At 37.4% G+C, this 12,606-nt stretch overlaps 1 protein-coding gene across 1 annotated transcript in view; it reads right to left on the reverse strand.

The window, feature by feature from the left end:
* TNIP3 (TNFAIP3 interacting protein 3) overlaps positions 1-12,606 on the reverse strand; it is a 59,462-nt gene that overhangs the window by 30,855 nt on the left and 16,001 nt on the right. The window contains exons 2-4 of the mRNA XM_033419342.2: positions 6,168-6,254; positions 2,633-2,713; positions 645-710 (exon numbers count right to left, since the gene is read on the reverse strand). Coding sequence (XP_033275233.1) covers positions 645-710; positions 2,633-2,713; positions 6,168-6,254 — 234 coding nt within the window. The remainder of the gene's footprint in view (positions 1-644; positions 711-2,632; positions 2,714-6,167; positions 6,255-12,606) is intronic.

Raw genomic sequence — 12,606 nt, forward strand, 5'->3', positions numbered from 1 at the left:
ACTCTGAATTATTTTGGGGAGTTTACCTTCTCTTTCCTCTCTTTTAGAACATGGAATGGTTTTAAATTATAAACTGACTTTTACCCTTTAAAATATATTTCCTCCAAAAAAAATTCTTTCTCACCAAAGCAAAAGTTTCTTGACAGAGAACATGCTTTGGAGAGAAGAAGGGATTCCCCACTTCCCCTCACACGCTGTTAACACTGCTTGTCTCTTTTTCTGTGGAAAACAGCTTATGCTATAAAGAATTAGAGAAGTAGCCTTGCACAAAAAAGTATGAACTTTAAGCCATTTCTCACCTCACATATAACCCTGTGTTTTTATGGCTGCTAGTAACAAAGCCGAGGCCAGGATACTGTGTGAGCTATGATAAATGTGGGCAAGAGCTCTAGAGACGGCACTGGGGGCTATATTTAGTACCTTTCTTTTGCCATGCTTAAGACAATTCACTGACACGTTCCTTCGTTCATTAATCTTCAGTACCAAGAGGCCAATAATGCACTCAGCACCCTCCCCTTCATCATTTTACAACAGACAGCTGGCTACCCACAAATCTCCTGTAGTTGAAATCAATGAGAATCTTCACATGCTTGTCTCCCCGAGATTACCGATTTAAAGCAAATACCAAACAGAGAGGTGTTTACCTTTCTTTCATATAACTCTTTCATGCTTCTAAACTGCTGATCCCATTGCTGGTTAACTTCCAGGAGCTGAAATTATTAAAGTTTGGTAAAGCAACAAAGGATTTTGCCCATTTGGAAATTTAGCCAAAGTGAAATCACTTCTCGAGGCTACTAAGGTTTTGGAAGCCATGGGTGAAGACAATATTCCTTCCACCAAGTTCTGGTAGACCTGGGATAAGTTAATTGAACACAGTCGCCTTTCATAATTGGTTCACATATGAAAAACTATTAAGCCTTAGGTATATCTTGACTAATCAGCTGAACAGTTTATTAGCAACTTCTAACTTTGCTTAGTTATTTGAATTTTCATCTTCTTGTTTAATCTAACCAGAATCTGATAAAAAATTGTATTAATGGTTTTATGTAAGATTTATTAATATTTGAAGGGCCTTTTTTCAAACCTTTCCATATTTTTTATGTGCTTACATTGATTATTAAAATGAAATATTTCTTCTAGCTTTTTAAAGGCAGAATTTATATTAAAAAATTCCCAGTTCGGGCTTCCCTGGTGGCACAGTGGTTGAGAGTCCGCCTGCTGATGCAGGGGACACGGGTTCATGCCCTGGTCTGGGAAGATCCCACATGCCGCGGAGCGGCTGGGCCCGTGAGCCATGGCCGCTGAGCCTGCGCGTCCGGAGCCTGTGCTCCGCAACGGGAGAGGCCACAACAGTGAGAGGCCCGCGTACCACAAAAAAAAAAAAAAAAAAAAATTCCAAGTTCAATTAACTAATAATCATTTGCTTGCAATACTGTGTTTTTTAAAAAAAATCAGTACATGATTTGTATTATATACTCAGCTAATGGATAATATCACCTTTTTGGAAGCATAGGTTTTTCAGGGAAAAATAGTTTTTGTCATAAGACAATATTTAGAAACAATTTAGGCTGCAAACAATTTGAAAGTTTTAAAACTGTGTGCCAAATAGATGAAAGAAAAAACACTAAGACCTGTTTTCAGTTTTCTTGTAAGGGAAGTCTACAACTTTCCACATTAAGAGAAATTCCAACATCTATAAATATGGGACAGACATGGAGAAGACTGTCGCAATGACTAAAATGTAGCAAGACTTTCTCTTAATTACAAAACAAAATATCTAATCCAGAGTGGCAGTTGCTAGGTAACTCTTATGCTGGAAATAGATATGACTATTTAGTATAAGACTATATAATATTATTATGTAAAGATCCCTGATCTGTTGTTATTTTAGGGACTAACATTTCTATGCTATGGTAACATTACTCTGCTATAGTTCAGTAATTTTCCAGAAAGGCACACTATTTTATGCAGTATCAAAGAAGGGTAGAGGAAACCATAGAAGAAAACATGAAGGCTGTAGCACAGAAAATGATTTCGAAAAGGAATTACAAAATTGACAACAGAGTGCCAGAACTGTCAAGGAGAATAAAGAGGTTCTCTGTCAAGGAGAATAAAGAGGTTCTAATATTCATTAAACTCTGAAAAACGGAACTCAAAATAATATCCATCACATTCCCAATGACATTTTAAAACAAATTTCTTTTATGATAAAGCTCCTTAACCCCTGTTGGTCAGATGCCCAACTCATGAAGTCATAGCACCTAATCAGTGATACAATAAAGCCTCTGACAGTTTGAGTTTCAAGGTGTGTCAAGTGCCGAGCATGAAGGGCACAGATGATAAGCTCACCTAGCCCGTGTGGAGGAAATGTCTAAGTTTTGAAAAAAATTAAGATTATAATTATTGAATTTATGGCTTTGTCATTTTTATTCATTTGCACAAGCACTGAGAGACCGAGTAAGAGATATGTAGGTGAATAAGAAAGAAGTATTTGCTCTCAAAATAATGCAGTCCAGTATCCTTAAGATAAATACTGTGACCCAATAACAAAAATAAAAGGCACTAGGATGCCTATTTTATTCTCAGCATTAATCCATGGCACATGTTGCTTCAACTAATATTTCAAAATTACCTCTTTTCTCTGTTTTTCCAGGCACCTTATCTTTTGCTCAAGGAAATTTGTTAAGTTCTTTCTTCTCGATGATTGAGTCCACTTAAAAAAAAAAAGAAGAAAAAGAGTGAAACAGAATAGTTTATAAACAGGAGAAATGCTTCTCTTCACAAACTCTCATGTTGTAATTCATAAAAATATTTTAGCAATAATAATGCTCACACCATAGTCCTTCATAGAGACCTGTTGATGAAAAAGCTTTATATTTTAGACTCTTTTATATGAATTAAGTACCAAAATAATTCTCTAATAAATTACGAATGTATCTATATAATGGACAAGTAAGAAATTAGGATTTTATGAATTTGGATTTCAACGCTTTTCCAAAAAAATGAAAATTCAGAGTATAATGTATATAGAAATCAGGTAAGTTTCATGGATCTATGTTAGGTATTTACCTGGTAAACATTTCTAAAAAATCATTTCTGTAGACATACCCATGATCTGAAGAGTGGCCCTGGCAAAAGTCAGAGAAGTGATAGAACCACCAAGAAAAAAAGACCAACACACTACAGTTAAATGGCAACAAATTGATTCTGAAACAATAATACAATAAATTAACTACCTCAGTGACCATCATTATGATTATGTTATAGAGGTGGGCATAGATTATCTGGTATTTTGTAATTTTAACCAGCCCTTTGTATAAAGCTACTAGGTGACAAACTTAGATTAATAATAAATCATTGGTGTGGTGAAAAATTAACCACCTTTCTTTTCAGTTTTTTTTAAAAAAATATTATTCATTTAAAGAAAGCACAAAAGCTCTGGAAACTGCCTGCCATCTGTCTAAATCGACCATCAACAAAGTTCTCTTAAGTACTGTTTTCTCTGTTTTAACTCAATAGTCTTAAAACCATCGCATGGCTGAGTCATACAAGTAATACAATGAATGGAGTAATGAGGGTCGTCCCTAAATCTGCTATTCAGTTTCAGGCTCAATAGCTATTGTGGACCACGAAATTGCTTAAGGGTATTCATGAACAATTAAGAAATATTTTCAAAACATGTTGGCCTTTGCCACAAACGTTACAGGAAATGCCGTTTTGCAATCATCACAGGATTTTAAGGACTTTTTTCATTAGAAATGATTTATAAAACTATTTTCTATCTTTTCTCTACTTATCTTTGTCTCACAATGTTTTAGGATTCGAGGGTATTTTATACCTCTATAGATGCTGTTCTTAGTTTTCTTAGCTACTTCCTATTCAGATCCATGTGTAACTAAGACTGCATTTGAAAAGAGACATTCTTCCGTAGGTCAACACAATCAGAATGATTATACCTGCTTCTGACCTCAAGGTGGTTTAGCCCAGTGCCAGAAGTGACATCAATTTCCAGGTGACAAGTATGTTGGGTCCTGCAATTGAGATTTCCCTCTTTTAGGAAGACTTCCAAGGGACTGGACTTATTCTGGATCAGCACAGACTAAATATTAGGCGTCTTTGATTTGGAGAATGCTGTGAGCCAACCCTACTTAGTGTGTCCTGGGCTCTGTGAAGCAGAGGTTTGGTGAGACTGGATTCTAGACCAGTGGTTCTCACCACTGGAGCGCATCAGAATCACCCTGGGAGCTTGCTAAACATAAGCCACCCTGAACACTGATCAGAATTTCTGAAAGGGAGCCACAGCACCTCTACCTTCTTTTTAATAGATTACTTTTTAAAGCAGTTCTAGGTTCACAGAAAAATTGAGTGGAGAGTATAGAGATTTCCTGCATACCTATTGCCCCAACAAATGGGTAGCCTTCCCCATTATTGGCATCCCCCATCAGGGTGGTATATTTGTTAATAGATGAGCCTACATTGACACATCATTATCACCCAAACCCACAGTTTACATTAGGGTTCCCTCTTGCTGTTGTACATTCTATGGATTTAGACGAATGTGTAATGACATGTATCTATCATTTGTAGTACCATGGAGAATAGTTTCACTGTCTTAAACATCCTCTGTGCGCCACCTATTTACCCACCTCTATTTTTAATAAATATCACTGATTATCATGAGTTACACTAAAGTTCAAGGTTCTTCCATTCCATACCATGCTTCGGAATATGAATTTTAGGTCCTCAAAAAGTCTTTTTTCTCTTCGTGATATAGACCAAAAAAATAAAAAATAAAAATCTGTGACCAACAAATATTTGTATGACCCTACTTTCTGGGAATCTAGATTAAGAGTAATCAGATAGCATGCATTTTTTTCCATATATAATTTTTCTCTGGAAAAAAATTATGAAATATTTTGACCCTTGATTTTCTTATAAATGAGTTATATTTAATTTTTATTTATTTATTTTTTGCGGTACGCGGGCCTCTCACTGCTGTAGCCTCTCCCGTTGCGGAGCACAGGCTCCGGACGTGCAGGCTCAGCGGCCATGGCTCACGGGCCCAGCCGCTCCGCGGCATGTGGGATCTTCCCAGACCGGGGCATGAACCCGTGTTCCCTGCATCAGCAGGCGGACTCTCAACCACTGCGCCACCAGGGAAGCCCTGAGTTATTTTTAAATAACTTTATAAAAATCATTTATAAAATGATTTAGTAGATATATTAAATCTGCAAGACAGAGAAAGCACAGCAATAGGTATGGCTTATAAGTCATAAATGTATCACTACGGATTTCTCTGAGGGTTAATCAACATTTTACCACCATTCATATGTCTTAGGTGTGCATTAAAATGAAAGAAACTCAATTAAATACAAAGTTTTGGGGAAACTTTTCACTTGTTTTTGCTGTGCTTCCCTGTTGCTAATAAAGGCATAGAAAGAATTTTAGTCACTGGTCCTTCTAAGGGCTCATTTAAAGAACATTTATTCCCTATAAAATGTAATCTGTGTTCAAAGTATTTGGACCTTGATTTCTCATTTACCCTAATACCCAGACCAACTTCTAAAAGATCCAAGTTCTGAGACTGCTAAATTAAATACCTAAATGTACCAAAAAGTCTCAGAGTCCTATTATATCTTAGTTATCTCTAAAAAAATCTTTAAGAAAGCACTTTCATTCATTCATTCAATCAGTAAGTATTCATTCATTCATTCAATCAGTAAGTATCTGTTGCAGTAACCAGTAACAGAACAATGACTGTGGTATTAATTACATATATAGAAGTATTTCACCATAGATACTCTATTGCTATAATAGCTTTTATTTCTAACCACACAAATATAATATTTTTTTACATTTTACATTAAACCAAATTCCTTGAAATCAAGAGCAAAATATGAAACACAGAATCGAAAAGCTGACAGGACAAGATTTTATTTCTCACTTTGTAAAAGAAGAAATGTAGCTCAGAGGTGTCAAAGGAAATGTAACCAGTCACCTAGATATTTTTCCTTTGTTGAATAACATCCTTGAAATATATAGAGCAGATCTTAGTTAAAGAAAGCAAACTAGCCATTTCTACTTTTATTAATCATTGCATAACTCGCCATTAGCAATGCTGTCGATGATATATATGGTCAATTCATCCCCTAGAAATGCGTTCTTACCTCTGCATGCTCAGTAGAAGTTTCTGTACCACTCATTCTAGTTGTGCACTGTAGGAAATGTGCCACGGAAGCTGGTTTTTCTGGAGTCTTGGAGAGCAGAAAGAAAAAAGCAAAGAAAATATCTCTGAATGGTGTCTTTTAAAGTCAGAGCAAATATATATATAATTTTTAAAATACCACACAAATCGTTAACTGATGATAGAAAATAATAGCAACAGTTTTTCACTGAAAATGTACAGAAGTGACTCTGTATGTGAATTATACAGAATAAGGTTAAAAGCACAGCAAGTGTGATTATAACTTTTCTTCTCTTCCAGATAGGGATTTCCCAGGATGTCTCAAGCTGCAGGCTGTGACTAACACGCAAGGCACATAAGCCTTGCTATGGTATGTAAATTGTCATTCTTCCCTTACTGGAAGTTTCTCCCACTGGAGGAAGAAGTTACCACAGAAAGCCTAGGCAAGCCAAGTCTTTCCTCAGTAGACAAGCTGCCGTAACTTCACTGTATTTCCAGATCAATTAGGTAACTGTTGACTTTTTGACAGCCCAGTTCCTTGCTTCCCTAAGGGAAGGATTTTCTGGCAATGCCTTATACATGTCAGCTTAGCTGTGCAGAATTTAATGAGTCATACATAATTCTCATGGAACTAAAAAGAAAATAATTCATTACAAGGTTATTGGGTATTGTTCGTAAAACTAATCTTCTGTATTGGCAGGAAGTTTAAACTTGGTTCTCAAGTTTAAAGTCTCAAGACTGTCTTTTCCGTAGGTTGTCCACATTTTCTCCATGATCCCATGGAAGTAAAATCTTTGCACTAACATTTACCTTTAATGAGTTGGCTTGTCGTTTTACAGGGCACTGAGATAATGGAGCACGTGATAAGTAGGGCAATTATACTCCAATAAAGATGTTAAAAAAAAAAAAAAGCACGGAAAGCAGATGTTTGGAGCTACACAGATGGGCTGTGATAGAGCAGAAGACCTCATTCTTGACTTGGAGGAGAGGGAACAGAAGAAAAGGCAACAATATAGAAAGGAAAGAATGTGTTGCTGAAAGGAGAAAAGGAAGAATTTAGTCAATCACTTAATTTACATTTTTCTTTAGACCTCCCTATTTGATATCCACATATATGTAGGATAAATCCTAAAACTCCTGAAATTCAGATTCTTTAAAAGGGAATGAACGGGTGGCTAAGATTTGGCCCTCCTTTTTCTCCTTTAGATCTTCTACCCGTCTCTTCTTGGGCTCCAGCCGAACTGAATTCCCTCTGCTTCCTGAACTGGTCACGCCCCTTGACATCTGTGGCTCTCTCCACCTGGAGTGTGTGTGTGTGTGTGTGTGTGTGTGTGTTTGTGTGTGTGTGTGTGTGTGTGTTTACTTTCTTCTGGTTTCTTGGTCTGTTTGGGGGGTACACTTGAGTGAAACAGAATGATATTTCCTTAAGGAAATATCCAAAAGTACAAGTGGGAATGAAATTGTTCACAGTTCTAAAGGTAAAACTTATGACTCACATATGATTTGACTTTAGGGAATATAAGCAGGGATTTCCTGGAGACTGACACTTCATTAACAGTAAAATCTACACATCAGAAAAGAATAAAAAAGACAATAACATAAAAATATATTTTTTCCCTCCCAATCCCTGCTGCAAACACACACACACACACACACACACACACACACACACAAAACATAATTATACAAGGTTCAAGGTTCCCTTCAGCCTTATTTGTGTATTTGGTAATAATAACCCAGTGGACGTGTTAACACTGACCTAAAGAAGTGGTTAGAAAGCACATTTTCTGGCCAGGCACTGTCGTCGTTGGGTCCCCTCTGTATGGGCCTCCTGTTGCACATTCATCGTTGTAGCCCATCATGATGTGAGTGATTCTACTGAATGGAAATCCTGTATCTTTGCATTTTTTATTATAATTTTTTCCCTCTTTTTCTGCTATGGCAGTTTAACAACAAACAGATTTTGTATTAGCTCCAGAGAGCCATATGGTGATTTATGAATAAACAATAACTTCTGGAGTGTCCCAAGTTCGGTTTGAGAAAAAGGGAATTTGCATTAGTACTGTCCTAGGAATAAACTGGATATTTTCTGTTACATATGCCCTCTTCACCTCACCTCCATCCCTTTCACATATGCTGTATACTTTAAGAGTCTGGCTTTTAGTCAAGCTTTGTTTCATGAGAAGTCTCACTAGCTGCAATAACCTTCAGAGAAATGGACATGTCACTCCATGTTTCCAAAGTGATTTTGAAGAGTCTTCATTTCTCAAGTGACTAAAATAATCTCTAGAGGAAAATAACTAACAGAGGGAAATATGGTGAAGTAAAGGACCAAGGAACTACCGGTCAGTGGTCTGTAACTATCATTCCGGTTGATGATAATTCTCTCAAAATTAGTTCAAGAGAGATCATCACATTTCTACACATGCTTGGAGGGATTCTTTGGCAGGTAAAATAAACACGGCTTTTTCTTTAATATCCATTTAGAATGGGGGTTAAAAAACCTCCTTTGCTTCCTGAATCTATTTGCATAGATTTTTAAGTGAATGTGCTATCTAGGTAGGAGAGAGAGTACGTGGTGGTGACTAAACATCTGACTCTAGAGTCCAGTCATCTGGATTCATATCTCAGCTCTACCTTCACTGCTTGTAAATCTGGGGATGATGCTTAAGGCCCCTAAGTCTCAACTTCCACATTTGTAAACTAGGGATAGTAGAGGTGTCTTCTTCCTGGGGTTGCTGTCTGTGATAATATATAGAAGAGCTTAGATGTTAATAATAATATGACCTTAAAGATAGGGACCATCAATCATTTACACATCACTTACTATGCACATGGCACTAAGTGGATTCCAAAGGAAAATAAACAAAAGTAACAAAAGTTCCTACTTCTAATGAAATTTACATATCTATAAATAAATAAATAAATAAATAAATATATATAGAGAGAGAGAGAGAGAGAGAGAGAGAGATGACTGTAAGAATTCAGAGAGAGCTCATTCAGAGCTTTAATCATTATTGCAGGAGTTGGAATATCTGCTGGGCCTTGAAGGCTGGATAGGATTTTCATAGATGGTGAGAACTGAGATATATTATTGTAAGGGGAGCAACTTAAATGAAACAGAGATGGACAAGCCTAAATATGAAGGATTATAGCAAGCTCAGTGTAACTAGAGGGGGGCTCATGTGGTCTATCTAAAGTCGATTTAGATCAAATTGTGAAAGGCTTTTAATTTCAGACTAAGAAATTTTAAGTCTATTGCATAGGCCATGGGGCACTTCTAAAGACCCTTGAGGAAAGGAATTATATGATCAAAGTGGCTTTTTAGTAAAAATAAACCTGGATATGCACATTATGTACTAAATGGGTTAGACTGACAACTGCAATACCACTTAATAGATATTATCAAAAGTAATATTCAAAATACTTAACATCTCGTGGTAATCAAAATATTTAATAATCAGCTCACCTGGGGCACTCAGAATGAACCACACCTCTGAACTCCAGACACCTATATTAATTGCCTACTCACCATACCTGTTTGGTTGCTTAATAGGTACCTTCTTATCCACTTATATAAAAGCTATTTCTTGATCTTCCCTCACAAGACTCGTCTTCCCCATCACAATGACAAATTTCATGCTCTGGACTAAGAACTTTGGACTCATCCTTGACTCCTCTTTTTCCTCACAGCTTATACCCAATCTAACTGAACATTTTTTAGGCTCTCTATAAACATACACAAAGGGCTTCCCTGGTGGCGCAGTGGTTGAGAGTCCGCCTGCCGATGCAGCGGACACGGGTTCGTGCCCCGGTCCGGGAAGATCCCACGTGCCGCGGAACGGCTGCGCCCGTGAGCCATGGCCGCTGAGCCTGCGCGTCCGGAGCCTGTGCTCCACAACGGGAGAGGCCACAACAGTGAGAGGCCCGCGTACCGCAAAAAACAAAACAAAAACCAAATAAACAAAAAAAAACATACACAGAAAGGAGAGCAGCATGTTGCCACTAGAGACTTCCCAGTTTAAGGAGAGAGTGAAATAAACGTGCAATTTTATAAATTTTCAAAATGGAAACTTTAATGATTACTTCCTGATTTTATTCACATGAAAATTCTTAAGAGAGCATCCAGTAGTTACTGACATCTGTCTCTGTGTCAAATCCTAGTTCCATCCTTTACTAGATATGTGAGCTTGGGCAAGAGGCTTAGCATCTTTGCATTGATCAAGCCACCATCATCTCCTACCCGGATTACTGCTATACTATTGCAATGTTCCTTGCTTCCCCTCTGGCTCCTTTCCCATCTATTCTCAGCCCAGTAGCCACTGTGGGTCTTTAAAATATGTCATTTCATGTCACTCCTCTGCTCAAAACCTTTCAATGGCTTCCCATCTCAGAGTGAAAGCAAAACTCTTTATAGTGGCCCACAGGGTACTAGATACTCTAGCCTGTACCCCTCTGACCTCTTTCTCAGTATCCTCCTGTTTGTTCACTCTGCTCTATGTCCTGGCCACACTGCTGGTCCATGAACCTCTCGTGTGCACTCCCTGTTCTGTCCGCCCAGAACTATCTTTCTCCTAGATAACCTCATGGCTCATCCCACCCTCCACCCCAAACGGGTAATTGCTTCAATGTCATCTCTTTATTAAGATCTTACCTACCCCCCCTCCATTTAAAATTACTCTCCATCCCAGTGCTTTCCAGCTATATTTTTTCCACAGCACTGTATATCATACCCTATATATTTTTCTTCTTTGTTCTTTGCCTCCCACCATTAGAGCTTAAACTCCATGACAGCAGTTGTTGTCTGCTGTGTTCATTCTGTATTTCTCGAACCTAAAATAGTGCCAATTATGTTAGTGCCTATGCAAGTACACACAGTGCTCAGACACACGTAAAGCCTCCTCCTTACCCAAAACTAAATCTGTAATGTTGCTGAGTCATGTATCTTCTCAAGAGGTTGTAGAAGATCTCAAGATCAGAAAAGTCAACTTCTTGGCCTCCAAACTAGTAAATTACCTCTCTTTCATACCCCAAACCTGGGTTTGGACTAGAAGAGCCCCATGAGAGGCGTGTCCCAAATTCCAGAGCCTCAAGGGGGATACAGGCTGTGTCCCTCCAGGTTGGCGCTTTGAAGCACTTCTTCCATGCAGTACATACATGTCTGTTTCCACTGCACACTTTTAGTTTTTAGTGCATTGCAGATACATCACAGGGCAAATTGGGCTTTGTTGACTCTTCTCTAGTCTTTAGGAAACTGCAGAATTTATGAAACTTCCATGTCTAAAGATTTCTCAGCGCTGCCCAAAGTAGTAAACTAGCTGACACAGCCTGACCATCAGCCCCTTTGAAGTCTCCCCTGGTTTTCCAGAGCAGTTAGTTACCTCCTCCTTTGTGATCCAGGGCACTTTGTGAAGCATCAATTCCTGCACTTACTGTAAAACTGTCATTAATTTTATGTACCTTTCTCTCCCAAGGCTGTAAGTTTCTTGAAGGTAGGGTCGATATTTATCATTTCAGCCTTGGGAACTGACATAGTACCTTCAGAGGACAGAGTAGTGACATACACACTGAAAAAAAATAAACCTGATTATGTATAAATTTTCAGTAGGAAATCATAGTACACTTTTACATCTCAGAACACAGCCCAGAGGAGAATGACCACAGGGATAAACAAAGTTATATGTTTTGTCTCCAAATCAGAAAGGATCAAGTAGGGGTATCCATTTTTAAAAAGCTCTTCTGTTTAAATGTATTTTCTTTTTATTCATTTTATAGGTAAATATTTCACCCTTTTTTATTTTGGTTACATGATCAATATTGTTTTGTCTCCATACAAAACCTCCTTAAATTTTTTTCTCCTAATCCTAGTTAATATTTAATAAATAAATAATATAAATGATTTTACATGTTATGAGGGAATTTTTAAAAGGTATAAATGTGGTCTTTAATAATATCTCCTACATTTGTACCGTGCTTTATTATATAAGTTAACTTCTTGAAGTATTAACTGGTGATTCCCCCAAACACATATGGTTCTTTGTTTCATGTAAGTAATCCTTTCTTTGTTCAGTAAGAGATATCTTTCGTCTCAGGGCTGAGTAAGTTTGTCATTGAATGCAAAGGGAAAAACAGTCCCTGTTCAGCCTTTGAACTTCGAAATAGACTCTTCAAACTCTAGAGACCATCCTGAAAACCAAAGCTTTGAATTTTAAGAGCTAGTATTTCTGAAAGTAATATATTTAAAAAAAATTTTTTAAAGATTAATTCCTTTTGTGAAATTATTTTGAAATGCTTCAAAAAGTAACGTGGATTGATGGATGAAACATGCAGTGGGTAGATGGATAGATATATGATAAACAAGTAGAGTGAAGTTTTAATAGTAAAATCTATGGGTGTACACCATAAAATCCTTTCAACTTGGC

The sequence above is a fragment of the Orcinus orca genome, chromosome 4 (assembly GCF_937001465.1).
Source record: "Orcinus orca chromosome 4, mOrcOrc1.1, whole genome shotgun sequence".
NCBI lineage: Eukaryota > Metazoa > Chordata > Mammalia > Artiodactyla > Delphinidae > Orcinus > Orcinus orca.